Consider the following 26,869-nt stretch of genomic DNA (forward strand, 5'->3'; position numbering starts at 1 on the left):
AATGCTTCATTCTAAGAGGCCAGCATCACCCTGATACTGAAACTAAACAAAGACACCACAAAAAAAGACACTTTCAGGCCAGAAAGTAGGCATAGAGGGAATACACCTCAACATAATAAAGGCCATATTTGACAAGTCCACAGTCAAATTTATACTCAATGGTGAAAAGCTGAATGCATTTCCTCTAAGATCAGGAACAAGACAAGGATGCCCACTCTCACCACTTTTATTCAACATGGTACTGGAAGTCCTAGCCATGGCAATCAGACAAAAAAAAAGGGGGAGGGGAGGAAACCAAATCGGAAAAGAAGGCGTAAAATAGTCACTGTGTGCAGAAGACATGATACTATACGTAGAAAATTCTAAAGATACTACCAAAAAAAAAAAAAAAGTATTAGAATAAACAAATGCATCAAAGTTGCAAGATACAAAATTAATATACAGAAATCTGTTGCATTTTTTTACAATAACAATTATCAGAAAGAAAATTAAGAAAACAATTCCATTTACAATTACATAAAAAAGAGTGAAATACCCAGGAATAAATCTAATCAAGGAGGTAAAAGATCTATACTCAAAAAACTATAAGACATTGATGAAAGAAACTGATGACAACAGAAAAAAAAATGGAAAGATATACTGTGCTCACGGATTGGAAGAATTAATATTGTTAAAATGACCATACTACTTAAGGCACTCTAAAGATTCAAAATAATCCCTATCAAAATATCAATGGTGTTTTTCACATAACTAGAACAAATAATTCTAAAATTTGTATCAAAGCACAAATGACCTCAAATAGACAAAACAATCTTGAGAAAGAAGAATAAAGCTGGAGGTATCATGAGCCCTGATTTTAAACTATACTGCAAAGCTACAATTATCAAAACAGTATGAACTGGCCCAAAAGCAGATACATAGATAAATGGAACCAAATAGAGAGTCCAGAAATAAGTCCACACTTATATGTCAAGTAATCTACAACAAAGGAGGCAAGAATATATAATGGGGGGAAAGAGCCTCCTCAATAAACGATGTCGGGAAAACTGGACAGCCACAAGTAACAGAATCGGACTAGACTACTATCTCACACCATCTACAAAAATAAACTCAAAATGAATTAAAGACTTAAATGCAAGACCTGAAACCACAAAACTCCTAGAAGAAAACATAGGCAGTATGCTCTTTGCACTCGGTCTTAGTAATGTTTTTTGGATATGTCTCCTTGGGCAAGGGAAACAGAAGCCAAAACAAAGAAATGGGACTACACCAAGCTAACCAGCTTTTGCACAGCAAAGAAAACTGTCAACAAAATGAAAAGACTGTCTATAGAATGGGAGAAGATATTTGCAAATAGTATTTCTGATAAGAGGTTAATGTCCAAAATATACAAAGAGTTCATACAACTCAACATCAAAAAAAAAAAAAAAAAAACCAGATTTAAAAATGGGCAGAGGACTTAAATAGACATTGTTCTGAAGAAGACATACAGATGGCCAACAAACACATGAAAAGATGTCCAACATCACTAATCATTAGGGAAATGCAAATCAAAACTACAATGAGATATCACTTCACACCTGTCAGAATGGCTACTATCAAAAAGACAATAAATAACAAGTGTTAGTGAGGATGTGGAGAAAAGGGAACCCTAGTACACTGTTGGTGGGAATGTAAATTGATGCAGGCACTATGGAAAACAGTATGGATTTTCTTCAAAAAATTAAAAATGGAATTACCATACAATCCAGAAATTCCACATCTGAGTATTTTTCCAAAGAAAACAAAAACTTATTCAAAAAGATATATGTGTCCCCTATGTTCAATGCAGCATAATTTACAATAACCAATATATGGAAGAAACCCAAGTGTCCATTGATAAATGAATGAATTAAAAAATGTGTATACACACACATACACAATGTAGATAGATATAGATATACACATATACACACACACACACATATAGATACCATCAAATATTACTCAGCCATAAAAAAGAATGAATTTGTGACAACAGAGGTAGACCTAAAGGATCTTATGCTAAGTGATAGTCAGACAGAAAAAGACAAATACCATATGATTTCACTTACATGTGGAATCTAAAATACAAAACAATTGAATGAACATAACAAAACAGAAACAGAGTCATAGATACAGAGAATAAACAGATGGTTGCCAAAGGGGTGCGGGTTGGGGGATGAGAGACATGGATGAGGTAGACTTAGAGGTACAAACTTCCATTTACAAAATAAATGAATCACGAGGATGAAATGTACTGCGTGGGGAACGTAGTCAATAGTAATGGGATATCTGTTTGGTGACAGATGATAACCAGACTGATTATGGTGATCAGTTTGAAATGTATAGAAATATTGAACCCCTAAATTGTGAACCTGTAACTAACATAGTGCTGTAGGTCAGTTACACTTCAAAAGCATATATACATATACTTTCTTACTCATAAATGACAATTATGTACCCCTGAAAATAATTACATACACACTAAAAAAATTCTAACCTAACATGACTGAACAACTCACTCTAACTTCTTCCTACATGTAAAGATGAAATTAACATACTTTAACAAAATACTGAGTGGAGGAGGGGGAGTTGTTCACACACAAAAGTCCACATCTCCCGTCCTAACATTCCCACCCACTTCCCCACGAAGCACTGCAACAGAGACTGTTCTTAGCCCACTATGTCCCATCTCAAAAACTGGCCTGCCCATCCCCACCCATCTGCTAGAAGCATCAACCTTGGTTTCTTCCCCTCTTCCTCTCAGCCACATACCGCAACAGTACAATCTACATGAAGTTTCCACCTCTGAAATCCATCCTAAATCCCCACCTTCTCCCCTGTCCTGCTGCCCCACATAGTTCAAACCACTAGCTACCGTGTCTTATCTCCCTCAATTTCTGCCTACCCTCTACCACCACTGTCCCCTAAAATCGGTCCTCCCCATAGCGTTGATGCTCTGTCCAGTTGGACTGGCTTTTACATACCTGTCTGCAATGTAGCCGATGCCCAGAGAGCCCAGTAAGAAGCCCACGTTCACACAGGACTGAAAGAGGTCCACCTTCCAAGAGTCCTCACACACCAGGTTAAACTGCGGGTCACACCGCGGTCAGAGGGGCCAAAAACACAAGACCGTTTGTAAGTCCTGCTGCACCTTCCATGCTCCCTCCACACAAAGGTAAATGCACAACACAGAATGTGGTGTCCCCAGAGGCTTCACATCATTTTCTCTACCACATTTTCGTGAGAAGAATTCAGGGTTCCTGGTCAATCCCAGTCAATGTCATGATATGCCTAATATGTTTACCTTTGTTGTACCCTCAATATACACCAATTAAAGAGGATGTTGTCAAGTGTCATTGACAGTCAGCTGTCAAAGGACTACATAGCCAAGAGGTAAGGTTTCTAAAAGAAATCTCCAAAACCAGAAATGTAACTAAATAAATATAACATGTGTTCCAGAATTGGTCAAAAGCCCTTAATTAACATATATTAATTATGTATGAGTATGTAGATTTTACCAGCAATTATGTAAAATTGTCGTGACCCGGGAACTGCTGAGCAGAGAGGCCAGAAGGAGGGGCTTCCTGGGAGCAGCCCGAGCACTGCAGGGTTGGGGTGGGACTGAGGGGTGGCAGGGGACTCGGAGGGTCTGATGTGACAGGAGCCAGGGGAGGACCAAGGAGGAAAGATAGAGGTGAGAGCAGGAGCAAGTCTGCCTGAGGAAGGGTGTCATCATGTGGGGGATTCAGGGGATGTCCCTCCATGTGTGACACACACATGGTGACACCAACACGTCCAGGCACCCTGGGAAGCCCGAGTGCGTGAGCAGCGCCACGTCCTCCTGAGGGCTCCCAGGGGTCAGGAGAAGGATGGCGCTCCAGGGAGACATGAGGGGCTGGGGGGCAGCAGCCAGGGCACAGCTCTTAGCTGGGTGCTATCCAGCCTGAAATCTGTGTTATGTGTCCTGTCACAGCCACAGAGCTACTGTGAGCACCAAAGGGGAGAAATCATGTGCAAATTGTTTTGGTAAATAATACACCATTTGGGGGGGGTATTTATTTATTTTTTTAGTGGAGGTGCTGGGGATTGAACCCAGGACCTTGTGCAGGCTAGGCACACACTCTACCATTAGGCTCTACCCTCCCCCCACCCTTTACTTTTTAAATGGAGGTTTTACTGCACACCACCCTCAAACATCTAAAGTCGCCCATGTGAGCTATGCCTTGGTCCCAGCCTGGGGGTCCATCATGAAGACCCCTGTGCTCTGCACTCAGCCAGCCTAGGGTTCCATCTGGCCAGCTGCTTACTTCCTTGATATGAGCAATTTTTAAAATAAAATGTAAGTAAAACTCCACACTACCACTTGACTTTCAGAACTGACCACGAGCTGGATCGACTGTCTGTCTTCTGCCCAGACTGGCCGTCTGCTCCCGTGAGTGGTTCAGCTCTGGGAGGCAGGACAAGACACCACTCAGCACCATGCCTGTCCTCTGCCAATCCAGGTGTTTAGCCCCCTTAAAATTCAGCAGAAACCACCCCTTCCCCTTGGAGCCTCTCCTGCCGTTCTTTGGGTTTCCCTGCTGCCCTGGACCCCACCAGTAGAACGCGGGGGAGGTCACTCCTGGGTGTTGTCACCCAGCTGTCCCAGGTCTGTATCTCCAGCCCTCCCTTTGTAGCCTCTGCGCACATCGCCCAGCACGACCCTCTGTGGGGACTCTATTTCACCAAAGTCACGGTGAGGGGCCCGGGGTTTTTACTGTCTGTTCTCCTCTTTGCAATCAGCGTCCCTGTAAGATGTCTCTGCCACTCTTCCTGAAATGTCCTGGGTGCCCTCCTGCCCCGGGGAATGGGGCAGAAGCCGGGGCACTCTCAGAGCTGGAAAAAGGGACATTCGGCTTCACCCGCTGACACCGCCTCCCCTGAGAACTCTGCCCCAGGCCTCACAGAGTGTGTCTGTCTGGAGGCACCCCCAAGACTGGGAAACCTGCCTGCCCCCTGCACTCCCAAACTCACCCCCAGCCAGTGTCCCTGGGCGATTTTGTGCCACCAGGAAGACAGGCTAGGCCCCTTGGGAAAGCCGGGGGCTGCCTAGGGGGAGCGCGGGCTTGGGTCCTCAGGCCCACTGCTCCTGCTTGGGCATCACCCGGGCCAGGCCCCGCTGCGGGACGCAGACTGGAGAGCTGCATAGAGACAGTGCGCACCCCACTCGCCCGAAGTCACCCAGAGTCCTGTTAGAATGCAGGTTCCCAGGGATCCTGTCCCAGCAGGTCACAGGTCAGAATCCAAGTGAGCCCCAGGATGAGACGAGTTTGGAGACATAAGCACCCCTCACCTCTGTCTGGGGCCTTTCTCGGGCCCCCTGGCCTGAGGTGGGGCTAATTGAGAGCCAGGGCCCCTGAGGGGAGTCACAAGTCAGGACTGTGCACATTCCTTCTCCAGAAGGACCCTGACCCCATCCTCCAGGACAAGGAGGGCAGGGAGCCGGGTATTCAAACAGGTTGGCTCATCGCCCTCCCTTAAGCAAGTTCCAATGTCCAAGGCAAGGCCAAGTTAAAGATTATTTCTGCAGAAATAAGTAACAAAGATGAACTACCCCCAGAATAAGCCTCAGCTGAGGAGGAAGAGTGGAGGCCAAGGTGGTTTTGAAGCATCAGAAGGGAAAGGTTGAGTAGAGCCCCTTCCTTCCAGGAGCTGGGCTCCCCTGCACCGCCAACCTAGAGGCCCTGCAGGTCTGGTCACCTTTCAATATGTCCAGAGGCGTCCCACCACCCTCCACGCTCAGCGTGTCCCCGAAAGAACTCTGTACAGCCCCTCCTCCTCACTCTCTCTGCAAAGAACGGCTCCAGGATTCTCTCAGACCTCACCACTGCTTGGCTGGTCGGTCACCTGGAAGCCCAGCTCTTAGAACCACAGTCAGCCAGTTGGTTCTAAAGCTCTGTAGGTCTTCTTGGCTGTGTCCCCTCCTTTCCTGCCCCCACCCAGGCCACCACCTGGCCAGGCTGCTTCCTGTGTTCCAGCCTCAGTTTTCAGTAGCTCCATTCACACACCCCACCCTCTCCCCCAGCGTCTCTTAACTGGGTTCTTCTTTCCCTTCCTGTGACAACCATGTTGGCTGCCATTTCTCACCAGGGCTCATGTCTCGGCCTCCTCCTCAATCTTCCCCCAATCTCCACCCCCACCCCCACCAGCGCCTTCCCAAGGTCCAGCGAGGCTCATCTCCCTCCTCTGCCTAAATAACACCTAGCTCCCAGCCCTGCCTCGAAGGTAGGGTTGTCAGATGTAGAAAGAAAAAAAAAATACAGGGTCCCCTGTCGAATTTGAATTTTGGATAAACAACACATTTGTTTTGTTGTTTTTTAGTTTAAGTATGTCCCCTGCAATATTATTCCCGGCCTCAGCAATCAATATCAAGGACCGTGCGACATCTGGGACATAATTATCCTTAAAAAATTGTCCATTGTTTACCTGAAATTCACATTTAACTGGGCACCCCGTATTTTATTTGGCGCCTTTGCGGCATAAGGACTCCATGCCCTGGCTTGAAGGTAAGCTGTCACTGCCATTCTCCCCCTTGACTCCTCTGCCAACAACTTGTTCCCTGAGTGTAGCACCCACTCCCTCTCCCCTGAGCTTTGTTTGGCTCATGGTCCCCCACCCACCCTGTTCCCTCTCCTGGCTGTTCGAAATAACCCCCCAAGGCTCCATTTAAATGCCACCTCATTCTGGAAGACACCATGATCAGCTCAGTAGCTAGGATCCTCAGAGTCCCCTGGTCCCTCTACATCTCCCACATGTGATGTGGTCTTGGGTGCCGGTCTTATCCCCACGTCCCTCCCTCACTCTCTGGAGACTGCAGACTCCCTGAGGGACCCACATAGGTTCTTCTCTGTCTCCCTCCTGGCACCACCCCAGCGCCAGAACAGAGGAAGAGCTCAGAGCATGTACTGAATGAACAGACAGAGAGGAGATTGGGCGAATCCTTGCCTCTGAGCCTTTCCAAGCAGAGTATGCCTCAGCCACAGAGAACAGTACCTCCCCGTCCTGGTCTGCTTCTAGTTTCCCAGCAAGACCAGTGGCCAATTCAGTGTCCCTGGGAGGCGAGTCTACTAATGGGACATCTGTCATGGAAGGATGACTTGGGGACCAGATGTTCATGCAAGACAGGTAAAAAAGTCACACTTGTACCTGCTCCTCCCGCGGGGGAAACTTGCTGCCCGGCCGCCCTGCGCCCCAGACAGTGAGCTGGTGAGGCTGGAGGGGAGGACATGGCGCCTTCCTCCAGGGACAGCCCAGACGTGTTGACGCTGAGACCACTAAGCAACCTTGTTTCAGATGAGCAGTGCCTCACCCAAACCAAGACTTGCCAACGGAACTCTGTATCATTCGGGCCTGTGGCTTCGCCAGCTGACCCTGAGGCCAATTTCCAAGTGCCCACAGTGCAATACTTTCAAAAGGGCTCATGAAGGAAAAACATCTGGTGGCTTTTTACTAAGATATTCTCAAAACAAATGCTCAAATAACCCATTAAACTATCCCAGGGAGGCCCTTTTTCACCTTCACACTCGCAGTAGGCTATCAAGGGGACACGCAGTGTAACTCGGCTTGTCTGGCCAGCACCTCCGTGGTCCTCAGCTGACCCCTATGAAGCAGGTTATCATCATCGCTGGTTTACTGGTGGAAAAAACAAGGCTTAGAGAGGCCAAGTAACCTACCCAGTAATGCTCAGCCAATCCGGGGCATGGCTAGGATTCAGTCTGACTCCAAAGCCAGGGCAGCCTCCACACCACCTCAGTGGCCAGGGTTTAGCTGTCACATATCCATGACGCTTTTTTTTTAAATTGAATTATAGTTGATGTACAGTGTGGTGTCTGTTTCTGGTGTACAGCACAGTGATTCAGTGATCAATATGTATGTACATATTCTTTTTCATTACAGGTTATTACAAGATATTGAATATAGTTCCCTGTACTATACAGTGGGTCCTTGTTGTTTATCTATTTTATATACAGTGGTGTGTATCTGTTAATCCCAAACTCCTAATTTATCCCTTCCCCCTGCATGACTCTTGAATGGATGGAAGAGACTCACAATTCTAATCATTGAGGCACTGGACCCCAGGTGAGTTCTGCAGGCTCTTGGAGAAACCAGCAGGACAGAAAGAAGAGGAACCCGTCTCCCCGTAGCCCCGTGTTCAAACAATGCAGCTCAGCCTGGCTTGCGATGGTCTCTCTGACCCTCAGTCTCCTCCTCTAATGCCCAGAGTCTGTGGAGGATTAAACAAGGGAAGACTCCCAAGTGCCCAGGATGGAGCCTGACACATGCTGAGGTTCAGTGACCAAAACCCTGCTTCCTCTTTCCCGATGGGAACCTGAACCTTGTGGGATTTGTTGTACGTTTCCTCCCTGCCCCTGACACTCCCACATCCCCCAGAGGCAAGGTCTGCTGTTACCTCGGTCACGATGGAGGAGCCAGGCGTGTCGTACACCCAGCCGTGCTGACAGGGGCCCAGCGGCAGGTGGCTCCGGTTGGCGGCCAGGCCAGCCAGCGGGTCCACGCAGCCGAGGGCGCTCTGGTTCCAGTCCACCTCGTAGCGGAGGCACTGCTGGGGGAAGGCCTGGCCCGCCGGCCCCGGGCCCGGCACTGTGTAGTTCAGCTCCTCCTCCAGGCTCCAGCCACATCGCCGGCTCAGCTCGGCCACGCCGGGGCTCCAGCAGTGGTGGTCCGGGATGAAGGCCAGGAAGACGATGCCCACGTAGATGGGGGCAAAAGCAGCTGAGATCAGGCATAGGATCAGGAAGATTTGCTTCTGGAACCAGCCAAACTCCCCAACCTGCTCCAGAACATCATCCACGGTGGGCATGACTGACCCACCACCCTCATCGCTTGGACCAGACCGCTTCGGCTGCACGGTCCAGGGTCAGTGTCTTGTGTGGGGTTCTCTGCAATGGGCTGGTTTGAAATAAAATTGCTGTCTAAGCATGATACTGCAGAAAGCCAAACAGCTGGAAATAATCTTTCACCCCGTGGTGCAGGTTTCAGGCAAGGGCGGAAGGCAGGGGGGTGACTGGCCAAATTGTTTGCTTGGCTGGGGAGCAAGTCACCTAGGCTAAGGTCCCAGTTCTGCTGAGTTAGAGCTTACAGAGCAAGAGGAGGGAGTGAGCGTGCCTGTCAACCTTCCAGCAGTCTCTTTCAGGCTCCTCCAAAGGGATTATCTATTTTGAAACTTTTTATGATCCAGATAAACCAAAGCTCGCACACTGGTTGCCAGGCACAGCTACAGGACCTCCTACTTGCGGTGGGCACCTGAAGCAGGGTGGGGCGAGGGTCTGACCTGGGTGGTGGGAGAACCAAGCTCTCCAAACAGACCCATTTACTTCCATCCTTGTCCTAACGTGGGGTGACCAGGGTCTCCAGGACCCACGTGGGACCCCACTAGGCGGGATCCTGGCTGCTGGACTGTGAAACACCCTGAATCCCCAGGGCAAGTGGGCCAAAGGGCCATCTGGGCCCAGGGACAGGAGCCCCACGGGCCCTGGCCAGAGTTGCTGACGAAAGGTATCAAAGGGCCGCAGGCAGAAAACACCCTCCCCCTTCCCCCATTTCAGCCCTGGGAGGACCCAGGATATGAAGGGTGGGTCCCTCTCTGTGCAAACAGGAGGGACAGATAAACAGAAGCACAGGGTGCCTGTTTTGTTCCTGGGACTCTTGTGTCTTCGCCCTGTGGGTACTGGGAGCTGGCCTCACACCCAGGGGCCCACCAGCTGTCTGGTAGAAAGAGCAGGGCCCACCTCGGGGGCTGCAGCTCTGCCATCGCCGTTCCCACCCGGGCTGCAGCAGAGGACTGGCCGGGGGCAATGAAGAAGACCAGGGGCAAACCTCCCCAAGGCAGGGCCTCAGCACACGTGGGCCAGGCACTGCCCTTTCTGCCCACGTGAGATAATAAAAACTGTATCTTGGTCTCCAACCCCCACGCCCACCCCCACCCCCGACACCACATCCTGGTCCGGGGCTGCTGAAACCCGTCTCACTTCCCGGTGACAGCAGTGTCTTCTGTTCAGCAAGGTGACTCTGGGCGGGTTCCTGGCCACAGGAAAGACCAAACCATGGTTAGAAACTGGGAACTTTCAGCCCTGCCCGCGCTCTCTTGAGCAAAGGGGAACCCTGATTTGTGGCCAAGTCAGGGACAGAACTGTGGGTAACCTAGGGACCTAAGAGTGATGGGCTTCCAGGGTAGGGAAGGCAGTCTCATGGAACTGAGCACTTAACCTGTGGGTTTGATGCTCTTTCCAGGTAAACAGTGTCAAATATGGGGACAATGCAGTATTAAATTGTAGGACACTCAGCTGGCTTAACAGAAATATATTGCTTCACAGTTGTGGGGGCCAGAAGTCCAAAACTGATGTGTCCGCAGTTTCCCAGTGAGGGTGAGGGGAGGCTGTCCCAGGCCTCCCTCCTGGCCTGGTGGGTGGCCGGTGTCTCCCTGTCTCTTCACACACTCCTCCCTCTGCTGCAGTCACTGTGCCCAAATTTCCACGTTTTCAGAAGGACACAGGCTTAGTGGGGCTTAGGGCCCAGCCACCCCACTGACCTCACTTTACCTCGAACGCCCCTGTAAAGACCCCATCTCCAAACAAAGTCACATTCTGAGATTCGGGGGTTAGTACTTCAACATGCAAACTTTGGTGAGACAAGATTCAACCCTTAATGACCGCACTACTCCAGCACTCAAATGTGGGGGAGTAAGGAAGGGGCTGTTCAGAGCACCATTTCAGTGGTTCTAGGACGGTGGTCCCTCAACATCCCCAGAAGCCCCCACGTACACCAGAATCTGGGCACTCAAGCCCCACAGCCGGCCCTTCTCCGTACCGGCAGCTCCACATCCATGGATTCAACCAGCCACAGATAGTGTAGAACCATAGCATTAACTGACGAAAATCTGCGTATACGTGGACCCACACGGTTCAAATGCAGTTTGTGTTGTTCCAGGACAATGGTGCTTCAATATCAGGGCCGTGGGTCAGTTTTTTGGGAAATTTGACCCAAGGAGAGAGAAGTGTTGGAGGCGGGGAAGGGATGGCAGAGGCAGGAGCAGGGGAGGGGGCAGGGCCTTCCCCTGGGGAGGGCAGGTCTGAGGTAGCAGGTGCCCCCGGCCCAAGTTGTTAATCAGCACTGTCGTCTTGTACGGACAACCCACCAACCTGCTCCGTGTGACCGACAGCAGAACAGCAGAGCGGTGCCCACGGTGACAGCAGCCCCTCCGCCGTGCACTGGCCACACACCGCCAGCTTCCCCACGGGGACACGGGCAACCATTGAGGGCACGCTGCTCACTGTGCTCACGGTTCCCCTTCCCGGAGGCTCACTGGCCGGTTCCTACCGCACTGTCCTGTGCCCTCAGCAGTCTCTCCCTTTAAACACTGAGGGCCTCACAGCAAGAAAGGCTATTCACCTTTAACTCAGCATTTTCCAAACTTTCTTGAGCCCAGGTCCTTTCCATTTTTGGTAGAACGTCTGTCAAAATCACACAGAAGAAGTGCTGCATGGGGCACACTTTGGGAAACGCCACTATACGACAATCCATCCACGTGCCAACGCGACCTTTAGTTCAAGGGTGATTTCGTTACTCCTGAGGCCCCTCCCCCCATGCCTCCAGAGTCCTAAAGCCACGAGGTGGGCAAAGCAGGACAGGCATCGTCCCAGCAGTGGAGAAGGCGACACTGTCCCCGAGTAGAGGGTGGCCCTTCAGGGGTGTCAGGGTGCAAGCAGGGTGAGGAGGGCGACCCACCTCAAGGTCACCAGTGCCAGACTGAGGAAATTTCCAGACTGACGGAAACTCAAGAGACATGGCAACTGAACGGGACAAGATTCTGAATGAGATCCTCTCAGTGAAAACAGCGTTGCCATGATGACTGGTGACACCTGAGCAGGACCCTAGGTGCAGCTTGTGCTCTGGGTCGGGAGGGAGCCTTGTGCTCGTGGGGGAGGGCATCCTGAAGTGTCCGGGGTGGGGATGCAACCGGGAGGCAGGCAGCTCACTCTCAAATGGTTTAGGGAAAATAATGTTCTTTGCCCCATGTGTTTAAATTTTTGGTATGTTCCATCAAAACTAAAAAAAAAATCTGAAGCCAAGAGTCACAATGTTTGCCTGGGAACTGAACCTCCAGTACCCTCAAGGCCGTCTGGGCACCGCACCCGCCCCATGGGATCCAGAACCCACATCACCTCCCTACTCTGGTGGAATGAGGTCGCCCCCCCAGGCGCTTTCCCCAGGACATGCTGAGAGTGGCCGCCAGGTGACCCACATTGTCGCCCTGTCCAGGAGTGTTTCACAGCCTAACTTTGGCCTTTCCCTCTATCTTTAAGGAAAACACTTTATTTTCCCCAGGATGGTACTTCCTGCCAGGCTGAGAGCCCGAGGCTTTCCAGTGTCCGCACAGCCAAGGCTGCCCAGGCCCAGCCCGGCCATACGAGTGTTAAAGTGTCCCCTTGTCTTTCGTTTCTTCTACCTTATGATGCTCAAAAGCAAACTCTGCCCTCCCCACCGCTCCCACTGCTTTGGGGGCAAGAGCACACTCCTTACTGTGACTTCCAAGGGACTCTTCAAGTTCCAGGACTGCTCCAGCCTTACCTCTCCAGCCCCTCTGGTCATTCTGTCCCCAAACACACGGCCACCTGCCTCAGGGCTGCCCCACCCCGGGAGGTGCCCAGGACAGCCCGGCTAGGACGCCCAGCCCCAAGCCATGGCAGCCCCGCCCAGGCTTTCTGCAGTGACACCGTGCGCCCACTCTCCCAGGAGACAGCGTCCTCGGCTGGCTACGCGAGGCCAACCCCACGTCAGCCCAGTTCATCTGGACAAATGAGAAGTTGCGTCGCAGTCACTGAGTCAGGGGTTTTTAATCAATCTAACCTCGTCCGTACCCCCTGCCCCCGATGCACACTATCCCCTTGTGACCTGACCCCTAGGAAGGGAGGTAAGACTTCCATGCCCATCAGTTCTTGAACTCATCCCAAAGTATTTCTTCAAATTGGCCATGGTGGTGACCAACCTCCCAAAGGAATCGTGATCAGTATAGGTGTCAGCAGTTGGTGAACTGGATTCAACCATGTTTGAAATGTTCTGGGTGACAGCTGGGTGTCCTCTCTCCCATGGATTTCCCTGGCCTGGGGTTTGCCTAGACCATCCTTACCCTCCACTGATCCCATTTCTCCACCATTCAATGGACAGTCTCAAAAAAAAAGCTTAAATTTGATTAAAAGGAAACTAAATTAGGGTTGTACTCTCTTTGATAAAATCATTTCTTTTAAAAGAGTGTAACTCCTATCTGCTATCAGGGAGTGTTTTCCTAAACTACCTGTGACAATGGCTGGTGTGGACGGTCACCCTGTTTGCAGGGGCTTAGGGGTAGAGATTACCCAGGTTCTTAGGGGTAGAGATTACCCAGGTTCTTAGGGAAGGAGCCTAAGCAAAGGCCTCGCACGTGTGATCAACCCCCCTCCCTCTGTGGCCAGAACGAGTGGGCCGGGCAGGTGGCCCACAGGGCAGACGGAGAACTTCCCTGCCATTAAGTTTACCAACAGGGCCAGCGAGTGCCCACAGTCAGAGAGGGCCTCATGTCTTAGCAGGAAGGGAGTGGCTTGGAGACTGGACCCCTGGACACAGTGTCTGAGGAACAGCAACACTGGGGTCACAAAGTAAACCTTTGTAAGACCCCAGAGTGTCTGTCTCAGGAGAGGTGTTGTAAAATCCTTAAAAAAAAAAAAAAAAAAAAGTTACTCCAATTGGATAATCAGAAAATGAGGAGGAGGGAAGGGTGTCGACGCCGAGAAGTCTAGTCTGACGCTGGGGTAACTTCCCGCTCCGCCCACTCTCATGCTAATGTCTAAGACGTTCTCATTCCTGGTCAGCAGTTTCAGACGGATGATCAAATTTGTGCAAGACAACCCCCCCTCCAACGCAGGTCAGACTGGGCCACACCCTGGGGTGCTTTATGGTATCGTGGGATCTGCGCTCACGGCGGCTGTTTTGGTAAAAATACCCTGAGGTCTGCTTTCTCGGAAGGAGGAAGAAATCCAGATGAAGCTGAGAAGCCCTCGTGGGCCTTGAGGGCACACTGCACGCGAGGAGACCCCAGATAGAAAGCCAAGGGGCCGTGCAGGGAGGGTCCGTGCACACCAGGCGGGGACGGGATGTCCCTGCAATGTAACGGGAGGCACAGGGAAGTGGCCGGACTTGGCTGCTGAGTCAGCAGCTTCTCACTCTCACAGGGAAAAAGCACTAACACCCAGGTAATAATTTATCTTTTATTCAAATTGTTGAATACTTTATATTACAGTAAATTTGATTGAAAAAATGAGGAAAGAAATCAATTTTTAAAAATACACTCATGTTTAAATCAAATAAGCCCGCCAAACGGAACACAAACCAAGGAACCCTACAGGCTGGTTTGCTTCCCACGATATGAATACCATTGAGTCTATATACAATTCTATAATGCAAGGAAAGTCGTTCACTAAACACTTCAAGAAAGGAGCCTGCAGCCGGGGAGGGCGGCGTTCCCGCCCCCTGTCCTGCAGACCCAAGGCTGACCTCGGCCGCCCCCCAAGAAGGAATCCAAGTGCAACGCCAGGGCGAAACACTGGCCCAGCGGCTTTCACGCAATTTCCGTAAGTCACGCACTGTGCAAATTAAGGCTTCTTATAGGTCGAATGGTTGAGAAACGCTTTTTCTTAAAAAAGCACAGTAAAGGTGGTATCATGAGAACCTGAAGAGGTGAGACCTACACCCCAGATCTGGAAAAAGGTTATTTCCTCTGACATCTCAGCTCCATTCTCTCTCTCTCACACTCACACACACACACACACACATATCAATCTTTGGGTGGGTTGTCTGACTTCACCAGCTGACGAAAGAAATACTGATAAATGTGATCTGTGCACCTAGGATTGAAGACGTCATGCAAAAAGCTGCAGCCATTACTGACTAGAGGCAGAGAGCGGGCGGACCCTCCAAAGCCCAGGCACTGGGACCCCACGCATGTGTGTGGGCACATGCGACCCCTTACAAGACAGGGAGCAAAAGGGGAAAGAGAGAGAATGGCCTATTCTAACTGAGGATACATCGTGGACCAGTTCAAAATCTCGTATGAAACCATCCAAGTGCCCCAACAGCTTCCCCTTTGACCAGGGGTGGACAGGTACGTATGTTACCCGACTACCGGCAGGAAAAAACTGTTGGTTTTTTTTTTTCCACAAACCTGAGTAATTGTCAAAGTCAATAAATAGGAGGAGAGAATTAAATGCTAAAATATAATGGTCAAATACCCTACAGGGCCTAAAGCAGCAAGGGTTTTTCTCCAGCACAGCCCTCTGTCCCGAGACCCGTGTGGCCCGGGCGCATGCCAGGAGGCACTCTACGCGAGGACATGGGACAAAACCTGGGGCCTGGCCCCGCCCTCCGGCAGCTGGAGCCATGCCTCCTTCCCATGCCGGCAAACCACCCCGGAGAGTGGTGCAGGCCGCCTCCCCCTCTCCCCCACCACGCAAACCCTTCCCTTTTGAAACAGTTTTTGTTAAAGGCAAAAATGACAGAAGCGTCACGGAGCTGAAGTCTTATTTGGTTGGAGGTGCCGCTGGTGCCGCCGAGCCCGCCCCGCAGGCACGGGGGCCTAGATGTGCAGGAGGTCCTCGTCACTGTCGTCGTGGAAGGAGTTCACCGGCTCCTGCGTGGCCCGGGGCCGCCCGCTCCTGGCCGGCTCCCCCCGCACCAGCCCCACCCTGTCGTCCGCTCTCTCCCGGAGCACCTTCCTCTGTGGGGGTCTCATCGGGAGCACGCCGTCGGCCCCGGCCCCTCTGCCCAAGTGCACCTTCACCTCCGGGATGGTCAGGACCTCGTCCTCGCTGTCCTGCTCGTCCCCGTGCAGGGAGCTGAGGGCCTCGGCCTTCACGGACTTGGTGGTGATGTGGCCGTTCTCCTGACCCTCCTTCCCGGGCCTTGGCGCCGGCGCCTGGATCTCCTCCATCAGCCACTCTGTCTCGTTCTCATCCGCCTCCTCCTCCTTGTTCACCTGCCGGGACACACAGAAACTCCGTTCAGCTCCTCTGCCCCCTCCCTCCAGGACCCACCCAGAGTCAGGGACCCTCCTCCCTGCCCGCCACAGCCACCATGTTCCCAGGTCCCGGGTCCCCCACCAGGGAGAGGAAGCTGAGGGCTGGCAGCTCCTGCTGAGACCCGACTGAGGCAGATGGGGTCATGGGGGCAGGAAGGCGGGCCGGCGACAGGAGCCACACGGAAGACATGTGGATGAGTCCGGTAGGAGGAAACCTTTCAGAAAGCAGTCTGGCAGTTCCTGTCAAGAGCCACAAGTGTGTTCCTGCCCTCTGGCCTAAATAATGCTGCTTCTTGGGAAATCTACCTAAAGGGAATCATCCAAATGCCAGATGCACAAAAATGTTCACTACCATGTTTTTTTTGGTAGAACAGCCAAAAAAGTAGAAGTAACCTAAACACTGAACGCCCTAAGGAAATCAGCTGTGACCACAAGAAAAACTGGAAGATGAAAGGATAAAATGTACATTCATGTCAAGAGCAAAGAATGATGCTTCCCCTTTGTCTATTTCAAACTGGTGGAGCTGACGGTCTCCTGGTCGTCACTGACCAGCACTGTAACAGCAGCTCGACAGTGTGCGCGTGTGCACACATGTGTGCGTGTGCGTTGGGGGCACAGTTACCTTCGAGTATTTGTAGGACACATTCACGCTTCTTCTGCAGCAGTTGGTGAGCTTGCTTATCACCGTCTCCCTGAAAGGAGACCTTGGTTACTCCGGGGGGAGCCCCTCACCCCCCAGCACTCCCAGCTGGAAACCAGTTCAGCCAAAAGGCTTTGGAATCTGACAGAAGTGGATTCAAATCCTTGCTCCATGTCTTCGTGGTGTCCCAAGGACCAGAGTGAGTTATGTGTGGATGTGACGCACCCACACCTCCCACCACCCCAGGGCCGCACTGAGATTCCTGGGCTGAGGGACGGACCCAAGTCCAGCTCACTCCCAGACCTTCCGCCCCAACCCTATGTCCCTCTGACGGCCTCTCAGGGTCGGGATGGCGAGGCCAGACCTTCCTACCCACCTGCTGCCTGCCTCTGGCTCACTGGGCAGATGACAGGCAACAGGGAGCCCCCGAGCTGACCCAGCCTCTGCCCTCAGGACAGGGCTGACCACACACAGATCCTGGGCCTCATTCATAGGTGATGTGAAATCCATCGGACAGTCAGACTGCCCGGGAATGACAAGTCCATTCACCAGCAAAGGGAAGCCAAGGGGTGGTGTTGCACCCGGCACACAGCAGGCACCTAACAAATGCCCCCTTTTTCAACGGCAGGGGATCAGCTGATCAGAAAGAAGCCTCCTCGTTAACAGGGTTTAACTCTTTGTCCATCTGTGGACACACGCAGAGCAATGTCCTGGGAATGGGCAGGCCAGGCTGAGGCCCACAGAGCATCTGCCATGTGACCTGAGAGGGTCCACGGCCCTGGCCAGACACCTCATCACCTCATCACGGGATTACAGAACAGATTACAAAACACAGTTTAAGAGACCGCTTCCAAAGTCTTCATCTAGAACTTCATGACTCTGATGGCCCAGGTTTCAAATGTGAAGCACCGGCCTGTCCCCCTCAACCCGCTTCCCTCTCCTTACCGTCGCTCCTTTTTGTAAAGCAGCAGGGTGAGCAGACAGCCAGTGAGCGCCACCAGCAGCAGGCTGAGGACCGCCCCGACGGCCTGGCTCCTCTCCGAGAGCCCCTTGTGCTCCTGCGTGTCCTCCCCGTCGTCCTCGTTGTCAAAGCCCACCCTGCAGGGAAGGCACATCACTCAGCCACACCAAAGCCACCACCCCAGCAAGGCCCAGCTCGGGCAGTGGTTCTGACTCTGCAAACCCCGCACAGCAGGACCAGATCCCACCAATACGGAGAACTCAGCAGCGGACGAACTCCTCTGACAATGAGATTAAGGTGGGGGGATCGGAACACTCAGGCCTCGTGAACTCTTGTCACCGAGGAAATGAGAGAAGCCCAGCGTGGGGAGCGCAGCCCCCCCCCAGTCCTCGCTCATCTGCCGCGGGGCTCTGAGGGCACAGACGCAAAAGCTCAGGGAAATGCTGGCTTCACCGGTCTCCCAGGACCACTGCTCCCTTCTCTGGGAAGAAGCCGTGATCGCAGCCGAGGACTCATCCTGGGACACAGCCTCAGTGCTCCCGGGGGTGAGGAAACACGGGTGGGACACCACTGGGCACAGCACAGACCCCTGTCCCCATCCAGTGCTGGTAAATCCAAGGACAGAGGGTCGGGGACAAACACAGCAGCCACTCAGTCAGCAAAGGTCCCACAATCCCCACCCACGTGTGGGGAGAAGCAGCGCACCTCCACGTGGAGCACTCAAGAGAAGCACTGAAAATACCTAACACAAAACCAAAAACACCCTGACTGACCGTTTCCGCGCAGAGCCAGACGTCTGTGTAACGACTTGCACTTCTGCCCTTTCTGGCCCTCGCTCATTCCGGGCCAGCACGTCGGCGGTAACAGGACCAGAACAGAAAGTGTGCCCCATCCCGAGAAGGCGAGAGCAGCGACAAGAAAGATCTGGACGCTTTGGGTTAAGACAGGGGAACTCAAGAGGCCACGTGTGCAACGTGAAGGTGCTATTAATTCAGAAAAGTATTTAATTCAAATAATGGGGTCAGAGTGCAACCTGACGGCTTGGTCACATATGGATGACGGCTCTGATCAAAATTCAGTTTAAGCCAATCTTCTTCCGGAACACCCGTTAGATAAGAAACAACAGGACAGGACGGGCTCACACCTCGTGCTCTGCACACTGCAGGCAGGGCTGGCTCTCCGCAGACGCGGCACCGCGGAGCCAGCCCGGCCTCTCAGGAAGCCCCGAGGCGCGGCCCATGTTCAGAGGTCAGAGATGTTCATTCTGTTCTATGTGTGTTTCAGTTCCTATTTTTGGTTTCTTCTGTGAGCCATAAATTATTTAGAAGTGCGTTTTAGTTCCCAAATATATTTCTAATTTTCTGTTCATTTCTTCCTATTGGTTCCCAATTGCACAGTGTACGTCGTTTATACAGCACCAATGTGTAAATCTGTTGAGACCTGCCTTACGTCCATATTCCTAAAAAAAGTTTTGCCCTAAATTTTCCAGAAACATGGATGTAAAGCAAGTGAATTTAAGATCAAAAAGGTGTGACCTACAACCTCCCCACTCTGTCCCCACTCTGCTTTCTGCCTGAGTCCAACATCCCTCACCCAGGAAATGAAGGAAACGATTATACGACAAAGATTCATTTTTCTTCTGAACTTGAAGTGTTAGGACAGAGAATGAAAAACCTCTGTAAGACAGTGGCCTGGGTAACAGAAAGAAAAGCAGTCCAGAGAAAAGCAGTTCACGGCATTTTGTTCCAGGCAGGGTCGTCTATGAGTGACAGCCCAGCGGGCCGAGAGCAAAGCTGCAGACGTGAGGGGACGCCCACGTAGGCCGCAGTCACCTCGCTCCCCCCAGGAGTCCTCGGCGCAAAACCGTGTCCTCTCACTTTCCAGGGAAACCTGGCCCCCAAGATGTCCAAGATCTGCATAACAAGCTTTTCATTCACTCAAATGTAGAAAGCAAGTCACTCGAGTTAACGTGAGATTTACCACACTAATCTGCACCAAAACACAAAGAAAAGATGCACTGGGAACACAAAGATGAGACACAGCACCTGCCTCCCAGGAGCCCAGGGGAAAAGTCAGCTGGGAAAAATGTGCAAGGAAAGTGTGGAGGTGCTCAGGGCTCGGGGCTCGGGGCAAGAAAGCGGCAGGTGGTGATGACGGGGCAGGGCCAGCAAGGGCAGGATGCTGACAGCCAGTGAAGCTGGGTTTACCTCTATCTCCTCCTCTGTTTTTTGTTCATGCCAGAATATTTCCACAATAAAACTCCAGGGGAAAAAAACACACATAAACTTATACTTATAAAACTTAGGTTTTGAGAGAGGAGGTGAGGGTACAGTTGGTACTTGTCCATCGATGGAGGAAAGTACCCGACCGCAAGCTCCTGCCCAGGCCAGGACCCCACTTACCCCAGAGGACACACGGCAGAGGTGTACCAGGAGAAGAGGTACTGGCAGTCTGCAGTCTCGTGGCTGAACTCGGGGATCCCGTCCTTCACCAGTGGGTCGCAGTGGAAGAAGATGGTGGACGAGACAGACTTTGTCTTATCCTTCCCACATTTGGAGGATGAGGCAAACACCACATCCAGATCGCCATCTGTCAGAAAGGCAGGCACACACACATCACCATTAGCACCGTGTTTCAACAGTGGGACAGGCTCATCTCTTCAGAGTCTGCAAACAGTTTGCAGAGACTCAGACATAAGGCTGCATCATTAAACGCTCCAGATGAGCTCTCCACAGGCCACTTGACACATTAGGAGCCCCAGCCCTAATTCAGGATGTGGGAAAGGCTTGCACCACGTGCCAAACGATGCCTGGCCTTTGTCCTCAGCTAACAATGTGAGGCGGAGTAGGGGCTGGCCAGCATATCAGCCTACCTAGAGACCGAGGTTGGCCACGCAGGCAACCAACCAGCCAACCAGCCAACCAGTCAGCCAGCCGACACCAACAGATCAATCAGCCAAACCCAATAAAACCCCAGACACTGAGGCACGGGTGGGCTTCCGCAGCTGGTTCCTGAGCTTCTGTGCATGTCGTCGCACATCCATGCTGGGTAAATAGTGCATCCTGACTGTGGAGGGAGAAGACAGCAGCTGGCTCCCCCGGGACGTCACCCTCTGCGCTGCTTCCACCAGCTGGTTTTAATCTCTATCCTTTCACTGTAATAAACTGTGTGCATGGCTGCAAGGGCTCTCAGGGAGCTCTGAGCGCTCAGGGAGCTCTGGTGGATTATCAAACCTGAGGTGGGGATGGGAGTTGTCAGAAGTGAGAGGGCCTTGTGTGGACAACCTCGGAATTGGCTCAAACTCCTCAAGGGCAGACACGGCTGGAGCACCGGGCAGCGAGGTGTGGAGGCCCCAGCTGTGTGGGCCGGGCTTGGGAAGGCCCCACTGTCCTCACCCGTAACTGGCTGTGACCTGAGCAGCTGTCCCACAGGCTGGAATGTGAGCTAGCTTAGGGCCAAGGTGGCAGCTCCATGTCTCGACCAGAGACAGGGCTTCGTGGTCTCCTGCCCTTGCCCTCACGAGCAATTGTGCCTCACACAGAGTTAACAGTGCATTCCTTACTGAAACGTGAAGAAAGGTCTCGAAACCACCTACTTTCTGGGGCTGGTACATGAAGGGAGTGAAAAGGTCCAAAAGGGATTTTATTAACCGAGAATAAATAAATACGCACTCACGCCTGTGTGCACGTGCGCGCACACGCACGCACACACACACACACACACACACACACACACTAAAGTTCGGAGCCACAGGAGGCTGATGAGATGGGGCCTTACAGACATGAAGGTTCTCACTCGTAACTAGACCCCCTACCAGCGCTGTGCTGTGGAGCCTGACCACTACTGCAGCCACACAGCAGCAGTGACCCTGGATTTGAGGAGAGGGGCTTTGCAGAGAAGGGGACACTGAGCTGAGTGAGTTTGGCAGGAGGAGGAGGGTGGGTGGGCTGAGGCCAGCAGAATGGCCTGCACAGAGGGGACATGAAGCCTGCGGGAGCTCGTGAATCATCTGGGTGTGTCTGCAGCACCAGCCGCTAATAAAACAAGTTTTCTGAAATCTTCCAGGGCTTTCCTTCTCTGCATCATAGGGAACCGTAAGAGGCTTTTAAAGCAGTCCTTCAGTCAGTCAACAAACATTTGCCAAGCACTTACTACGGGGCCAGGCCCAGAGGACAGCACCTCAAGAGAAGGCCCAACCCAGCCAGTGTGCGACTCCAGCATCTGACTCGGAATTACTGGCAAAGCAGAGAAGGCGAGTGGGCTGACTCCATGACGAGGACACATGACAGTGAGTCAGGTTGACCCGGCAGGTCTCTGCCAGGCCCCATGGCCCCATACATGGGCACAGAAACTTCCAGGCTACACCTATTTGGGGAGCGGCTGCCCCTCCGCCCAGGGAATCTCTCAGCAGCCCCTTTTACATCAGTCGGCTGGTTTTGTAAACTCATTTAACTTTTAAAAAAGCGAGTTCATTCACCTGGTTTACAAATCAAATCAAATTTGTTTAAACCAAAAACACACAAGTGGCCTCCTGGAAATATTCTTCCAAGGTCAAAAAGGAATTAGGGAAGAAGCAGATGAAAGAAAGAGACACAAACTTGCAGTTGCAAAACACGTGTGCCACGGGATGGAGCGCAGTGTGGGGAATGCGGGCAATGCCCGTGCGATACCTCCGTGCGGTGACAGGCAGCGGGACTTACCGTGGTGACCGTTCAGAAATGCAGAGAAATACTGTATCACTGTGTTGTCCAACAGGAACTAACACAGTGTTGTAGCTCCATTATACTTCAAAAATCAACAAACTCACAGAAGAAGACATCAGACTGATGGTTCCCAGAGGTGGGGGGAGGAGGAACTGGGTGAAGTTACAAGATAAATCAGCACCAGGGATGTCATGTGCCACATGCTAAACATCAGTATTAACACTGCGGTATGCTGTTGAGCGTAAATCCGAAGAGTTCTCACCACAAGAGAAACAATTTTTTTCCCTCTATTTCTTTAATTTTCTACCTATGACGATGAATGTTCACTAAGCTTGTTGTGGTCATTTCATGATGTAAATCAGTCAAATAATTATGCTGGGCACTCTAAACTTACACAGTGCTGAATGTCACTTCTATCTCAGTAAAACTGGAATTTAAAAAAAAAGAACTGGGATTAAAAAAAAAAAAAAAGACCACAGCCCCATTAGTGCAGCGTGATGGCTTCCTACACACCCACCCAAATCCCTAGGTCAGCTCCTTCCCAACCTTCCTACAAATGTGAAGTCTCCTATCTTCCTGTAAGAACATCTGCAGTTTCAAAATAAACACACATCCTGACTAAAACCGAATGGAAGGCAATTCCGGACGTGCACACTGTGCCCCACCTCCGCCCCACCTCTCCACCTCTGCTTTGGCCCAGGTCTGTCCGGTTTGTCTATGAGGTGAAGCTGACCCGCAGTGAAATGCTCGGGTCCCACACGCGCCGCTCGGCCCGTCTGACGAGGCCCACGTGACAGACGCAGGGTCAGACCAGGGCTTCTGTGTGAAAATCGACCTGAGGTTTCAACTCAGGGGCGTTTGTTTATGAAGATGCTGAAGTTCCTTCCAGGAGGTTAAATGTGGGGCGTTCGCGGAGAGAATTACCTTGAACGTAGTACTTGGTTCTGTCGGAAGTTCCGACTTTCCGGCTGAAGTGCCGGTCGTTGGGCTTCACCTGACAGATGTTGGCCCCGGAGCACGCCGGGTTGGAGGAGCCCGTGATGGAGGACAGCTGGATCTCGTACAGGTACTTGTCCCCATTCGTTCTCATGTCCCCAGAGGCACTGAATCGCCTGGATACATGGAAAAGGCTGTGGTGACTCCACAGTCCTTAGAGAAAGCCCTCTATCACCTGGACCCAGAGCCCCGGGGACGGGGCAGGGCTGTGGGACGCTGGCCCCAGCTCCTTTCCCAGCCGGGAAGGGGCCGAGGGCACCATCTTACTGCCCCACCTTCCGCGCTTGGAGCCTCACGCGCCGCCCGGCACGGCCCCGGACCCCGAGACCACCCCTCAGTGACACTGTGGAGAAACGAAGTCTTCTTCCTCGTGCCAGTGAGCCCGGAAGGTTCCAGCTCCAAACCCTGGGCTTATCATGAAGTGAGGGAGGAGGGGCGGCTTTATTTTTACACTCAAGACAATTCACCATCATTAGTGTCAGTGGTGGAGTCATGCTGTCCTCCTGTCTGAGTAAAAGCTGACAATTACCTGGAAAGGTGACTGAAACATACGGGCCTATTTACCTCGCAGCCCCCGGCCAGGGGGGGGGACCTGAGTGAGGGGCAGCACTCGAACGGGAAACTTTCCACTTACTTGAAATAAATGTCCCCGAGGCTGAAGCTCCGGCCATTGGCAGGGTTGGTGATGGTGCCGTTAACCATCTGCACCTCCTGCGGCTTCACGGCGCAGGCAGCCCGCGACTCCCAGCTCAAGTAGTAGGTGCAGCTGTTGATGTCAAACCTGCAGGGTGCACACGGGCCTGGTCACGGCCACCGACCCGACGGCCCCCACTGCCCATGCCTCTGCCCAGTGAGGGACAGGCCGCCCCGGCGGGCAGGGCTGCTCTACCGGCCCATCTCAGCACCAGCACCGGGAAGGCGACCCTCCGGCACACCCGCGACGTGACTACGGAGGCAAGTCACCTAGTTTTAAAATGTAGGAACTAAACATCTAAAAGCTGGGAAAATGTGCACGGAGACTTTTGAATGTTTACTTTACAAGCTCCTCAGACTCTTAGCTTGATTCGCTCTCCGACAGCGCCTGGGTCTCCCTCCTTCCAAGCCCAGCTTCTGGGAGGAATTGGTTTGCTCGCGAACAGCGGCTCATGTGCTGTCTGTGTTGGCAGAACGCCTTCCTCCCGCACCAGACTTGGAGCTGCCTAGAGATTCCCAGTTTAATCCAAGAACATCCCAGGTGCTGCCCCACCTGCTCGTGGGTCCCAGACAGGCTGCCTGAACAGCTGGCCTTGGGTGGCACCAGTCAGTGCCCTCTTGGTTATAAAGTGGCATCCAAAGACGGAGCCAGTTAAAGCCTGCTTTAGTCTAGTACGTGTGTCCCAGCCTCCATGCAGAGACTCCTCCTTGGGCAGGGCAGCCCTGGCCCCAACTCAGGCCCTAAGTCTCAGCAGACAGGCCCTCTCCCGACTGTGGAACCCAAGAACCCTCCCTGCTGCCCACACACTCCCAACCCCACAAGTGGAAGCCATAGGGAGAAACTGTGACGGGGTCCCGGCCCGCCCTGGGCACAGCTCCCCCAGGGACCCCTACACCCTCACCGTGTGAACGAAGGCCGGCCCACTGTTTTGGCACAGGTCAGCTCGATGACAGTGGATGCTGTCTTGTTTTCACCGCACTGATGGCCCTTCGAGTAAGTCACGACGACTCTGTCATCTGAAACACAGGTGATTGAACTGACATCATTTCCACTGCCTCCCAGGAACCTCGATGTCAAAGTCAAAACCTACATTAAGGACAAACATTTGTCTCTCGGGAGACTCACTGCCTGGGTTATCAGCACTGCCAAGCCTGGTGACGGCGCTGGGCCCACATCACTACCTGCACGGCCAGAGGAGACCCGGGTTCAAGTCCCAGCCCCGCTCCCTGCGCTCACCAGTTCTACAACTGGGCTGCTGACTTTGGGGCTATCTCCTCACTTGGGCAACAGGAAGACTCCCCCAAAGTGAGCGGCTTCGGGGCTGGAAGGGGGATGCCCTCAGAGCGCGTGCGTGGAGCCAGACCCAAGTACCTGCAGCAGCTACCATCACTGCCCCAGCTCTGGGCCACCTCTGTGTACTTTTGGGTGCCTTCCCCACCACCCTCGTATCCGAGCCTCCCAGTAACAACAGCGCAGGTGCCAGACCTCCGCCTGACAAAGTGAAAAGCCAGATGGGGTAGTTCTGGATTTCTCAGATCTCCTGGCTCCACACGGAGCTCTCTCTGCCCCTGGAGATGAAGAAGGTAAAAGCAGAAGCTGAGGCCCCGAGCCTCCAGAGTCTAAGAAAAGTGGGGACATGCTTTCAGTTGCACGTCTCACAGGGGCCAGCGTGGCAAGCCGGCCAACTCTGCTGCTGCTGCCAGCTTCTCCCAGTGGCCACCAAGAGCTGTCCCAGGGGGCCCGAGCCCACGCAGCTCGGCAGACAGATGGTGGCTCCAGGGGCCCGCATGGGGCGGTCCTCAAAGGGAGCACACCCTCCAGCCCAACTCTCACACATCCAACCTCTGTCCTTCAAGGCAGGGGATGCGGAGGTAGGCGAGGTACCAGCTGCCCAGGGGACCTCCAGGGCACGGCCAAGGTGCAGGGGACCAGGGAACCACTCAAAGGGAGGTGAGACGTGAGGCCCAGCTGCTTTGGGTGAATTTGTTTTACCTATTGGGCTGTGTGTGAAATTTTGGAAGAAACAGTTTCACAGCTTTAAGGAGAAATTCTTAAATGGCTGGAATATGGAGCCAACAAGCACAGGTCTTGATGGCAGAGTGCCCCCGACAGCAGACAGGCAACACACTCAACCTTCCCTGCCTCAGTTATTCCACCTGTGAAACGGACTCAATGCCTACCCGGCCGCTGCTAAGGACCACACACATACACAAATGTACAAAGCATGGCTGTTATACAGGACTATTAGTTCCTGGGACAAGAGTCCATCTCTTCATCCCACGAGGCAACATGCCCTAACTGAACACGGCGGCCATGGTGACTGTCCTTAGACGGCTGCCCTGTAAGGACCTCAGAGTAACACCCCACCCGCTGTGTCGGGAAACAGGGGGTTTTACTAGCTAACCTGGTGAGGCTTCAATGTTGCTTTACCAGTTGGCTGTGGGAAACTGAGGGAGAGTCAGGTCAAATATCCAAACACAAGTATGAGACGGCTGGGACAGAGCCACCCTCGGGCCATGATGCACCCTCCAGGAGCAGGTGGGACCATCTCCGACAGAGGGCGAGCCAGGCTGGAGGTCTGGCCACCCACCCCCTCAGGGCAACTAGCCTTCAGTTCCAACTTGCAGGGTTTTTCTTAAGGGTGACAGTGGCTCCCTCAGAATCCCCTTCCTCCATTTCCACAGCTCGAGCAGATGTAATCTCCCTGTGGTTTAATCAGGACAACTCAGGGACCCCTACACTAGCC

At 52.5% G+C, this 26,869-nt stretch overlaps 2 protein-coding genes across 3 annotated transcripts in view; both read right to left on the minus strand.

Moving 5' to 3' along the window:
- Positions 1-8,998, minus strand: part of LOC105100382 (solute carrier family 22 member 1) — a 32,151-nt gene extending 23,153 nt beyond the window's left edge. The window contains exons 1-2 of one of the 2 annotated variants that reach the window (XM_064486507.1): positions 8,474-8,998; positions 3,009-3,112 (exon numbers count right to left, since the gene is read on the minus strand). In XM_064486507.1, coding sequence (XP_064342577.1) covers positions 3,009-3,112; positions 8,474-8,884 — 515 coding nt within the window. In that variant the 5' untranslated portion in view covers positions 8,885-8,998. The remainder of the gene's footprint in view (positions 1-3,008; positions 3,113-8,473) is intronic. The other variant, XM_010993383.3, reaches the window with a different exon arrangement.
- A 5,312-nt stretch (positions 8,999-14,310) lies between these two features.
- The window catches only part of IGF2R (insulin like growth factor 2 receptor), a 95,752-nt gene continuing 83,193 nt past the window's right edge, over positions 14,311-26,869 (minus strand). The window contains exons 42-48 of the mRNA XM_031456644.2: positions 25,025-25,139; positions 24,064-24,210; positions 23,358-23,545; positions 20,133-20,319; positions 17,715-17,867; positions 16,752-16,821; positions 14,311-16,087 (exon numbers count right to left, since the gene is read on the minus strand). Coding sequence (XP_031312504.2) covers positions 15,689-16,087; positions 16,752-16,821; positions 17,715-17,867; positions 20,133-20,319; positions 23,358-23,545; positions 24,064-24,210; positions 25,025-25,139 — 1,259 coding nt within the window. The 3' untranslated portion in view covers positions 14,311-15,688. The remainder of the gene's footprint in view (positions 16,088-16,751; positions 16,822-17,714; positions 17,868-20,132; positions 20,320-23,357; positions 23,546-24,063; positions 24,211-25,024; positions 25,140-26,869) is intronic.

The sequence above is a fragment of the Camelus dromedarius genome, chromosome 6 (genome assembly GCF_036321535.1).
Source record: "Camelus dromedarius isolate mCamDro1 chromosome 6, mCamDro1.pat, whole genome shotgun sequence".
Taxonomy (NCBI): domain Eukaryota; kingdom Metazoa; phylum Chordata; class Mammalia; order Artiodactyla; family Camelidae; genus Camelus; species Camelus dromedarius.